The 2,689-nt window shown below is 40.2% G+C and overlaps 1 protein-coding gene across 1 annotated transcript; it reads left to right on the forward strand.

The window, feature by feature from the left end:
- Positions 1-292: 292 nt before the first annotated feature.
- On the forward strand, positions 293-2,345 carry LOC114163428 (putative inactive receptor kinase At2g26730). The gene is made up of 2 exons (XM_085666171.1): positions 293-1,661; positions 1,777-2,345. Exons 1-2 carry the CDS (start codon positions 293-295, stop codon positions 2,343-2,345), a joined length of 1,938 nt encoding a protein of 645 aa, XP_085522297.1.
- The last annotated feature ends 344 nt before the right edge of the window (positions 2,346-2,689 follow it).

Raw genomic sequence — 2,689 nt, forward strand, 5'->3', positions numbered from 1 at the left:
ATCGAGAGAGACGTGCAAGCTAGTAGTGCCACTGTGACCGTTTCAAAATGCCGGCTGCAAAAGCCACTGTTCTGCCCCTTGGCTCATTTCCAAGGCTTCTCAACGTCAATGTCATCCACAATACTACACAAGATCATTCTTTCGTATCCTCCATTTGGCAATGTAATTTGATGCCTTTGCACGTTCGACTTTATTGACTACAATAGAGTTCAAAGAAGTCACCATTTCGATTGTCAAAACCTCGACAGAGTATACTTCGAAACCAAAAATATAGCCCTCAACCACAGCAAAAATGAGTGTGAAACCCATCTGGGTATTCTTCAATTCCATCTTTTTGTTTCTTCTACTGGCCAATTCAGAAGAAGAAGACACGATCAAGGCCCTGGTCACATTCATGGATAAATTGGCACCAGGGTATGTAAAAGACCCTTCGTGGGGTTGGAACCTTTCATCAGATCCCTGCATTGATAAGTGGCACGGTGTGAAGTGCCATTCAGATAACAAATACGTTATGAGTGTGATTCTTGAGAACTTCAATTTTGGTGGAGGTTTAGACGCCGGTTCTATTTGCATTGCGAAGTCTCTTCAAATACTTAGCATAAAGGACAACAATTTACGTGATTCGATACCGGAGGATATAGGAAACTGCAAGTCATTGACTCACTTGTTTTTAAGTGGGAACCAATTCTCTGGAGATCTTCCTATTTCTATTGTCAATCTTAGGAACTTGATACGGCTTCATATTTCGGACAACCACTTAACTGGAGAGCTTCCCAACATGGTTCATGTTTCAAGTTTGAAATCCTTCGTTGCTCAAAACAACAACTTCACTGGGGAGATTCCTCGTTTTGACTTCTCCAACCTTGAAGAGTTTAATGTCTCCAATAACAACTTACATGGTTCAGTTCCTGATGTCAGAGGTAAATTCCATGCAGACAGCTTTTCTGGGAATCCTAACTTATGTGGGGAGCCACTTTCAAATGCATGTCCTCCTCCTCCTCCTCCTTCTCTTCCTCTTCCCCGTCCACCATCACCATCACCATCACCTCCAGCACCACCACATGAAAAGAAGGACAAAAACTCGTTCCCTAATGATTTGTCCATTTATTCAGGTTACTTAGTCCTTGGTTTGATTACGCTGATTTTCTTGACCTATAAACTGTTATGTAAGTTGAAGACCAAAGAAAAAGAGTTGGATGTCGAAAAGAAGGAAAAGGCAGAAGAAAGTGTTGGTGTTGTTGGCATGGCTAGTGAAATATCCCATTCCAATGGATCAAAGAAGGGCGTTGGAATCAGATCGGAGTATTCATTGACATCTTTGGAAAGTGGGATGACAACATCAGGTCTTGTTCTTCTTTCTAGTCGAACCCTTCGAGGATTGCAATTTGAGGACTTGCTTGGTGCTCCTGCTGAATTGATTCGGAGGGGAAAGCACGGAAGCCTCTACAAGGTTATGCTCGATAATGGGGTGCAGTTGGCAGTGAAGAGGATTAAGGATTGGGGAATTTCTAAGCAAGATTTTCAGACAAGGATGAATATGATAGCCCAAGCCAAGCATCCACGCGTATTGCCACCTGTTGCATACTATTGTTCTCAGCAAGAGAAGCTCTTAGCATATCAATATATGCAGAATGGTAGTCTCTTCATGTTGCTCTATGCTGGTAAGTGCTAACTTCTAAACCAAATAAAGTGTCATTACAATCTTTTTACATAGCAAGTAATGATTTTAGGATCTGAACTTCTAAACCAAATGTTCTTCACCTTGAATGATTTTAGGATCTGAAAGTGGCCAGTCGTTTGACTGGGGAAGAAGACTAAATGTTGCGGCTAAGATAGTTGAGGCTTTGACATATATGCATGAGGAGTTTCTGGAGAATGGAATAGCACATGGTAACTTAAAGTCAAATAACATTTTGTTTGACAAGAATATGGATCCATGCATAAGCGAATATGGCCTAATGATGGCAGAAAATTATGATGAATTTGTCATTTCACACAACAAAGGCCTCAAAAGCAAAGATCTAATTGCAGCCAGGTTCAAAGCTGATGTATATGCCTTGGGTATGATACTTCTGGAGCTGCTGACAGGGAAAGTGATTAAAAATGACGGATTTGATCTAGTTAAATGGGTGAATACAGTGGTCAGAGAGGAATGGACCGTCGAAGTTTTTGACAAGTCCCTAGTCTTACAGGGTGCTTCGGAAGAGAGAATGATGAATTTGTTGCAGGTAGCATTAAAATGCTTAAATCCTTCTCCAAATGACAGGCCAAGCATGAGCCAAGTTGCAGTGATGACAAATGCTTTGGTAGAGGAGGAAGAAAAATCCATATCCTTTGACACATGACCAAGAATTTAGTTATATACTTCTACATATCAACTTACAAAATAGAAAAAAGAAACATCTTTCAGGAAGTATGTAAACTGCTCTAATTTTGTCGGTTTGAGGCTGATCATGTTCAGAACTCACTAATTTGGCAACTCATTTAATATGGTAATGATCCGAAAACTGGTTGTAATTTCGATTGGCAAGAGTGTCTTTTCTTTTAGTGAGAACAGAAGGGTTTTACATTTCTACACCTGATCTTTCATTACTGTTCGCAATGACACTTGTGACTTTTACATAATTCCATGCATCACAAATGAGACAAAATGCATGTAAAATTGGTACATACACACAAAATAGCAAAT

This window comes from Vigna unguiculata, chromosome 9, assembly GCF_037176805.1.
Source record: "Vigna unguiculata cultivar grain cowpea cultivar isolate G323 ecotype 2 chromosome 9, ASM3717680v1, whole genome shotgun sequence".
NCBI lineage: Eukaryota > Viridiplantae > Streptophyta > Magnoliopsida > Fabales > Fabaceae > Vigna > Vigna unguiculata.

What these genes read in the sequence shown, in the direction of transcription:
- LOC114163428 (XM_085666171.1), top strand. Translation starts at nt 293, where the DNA reads ATGAGTGTGAAACCCATCTGGGTATTCTTCAATTCCATCTTTTTGTTT. An exon ending in CTTCATGTTGCTCTATGCTG is followed by an intron (nt 1,662 to 1,776) that starts GTAAGTGCTAAC and finishes GAATGATTTTAG; the next exon opens with GATCTGAAAGTGGCCAGTCG.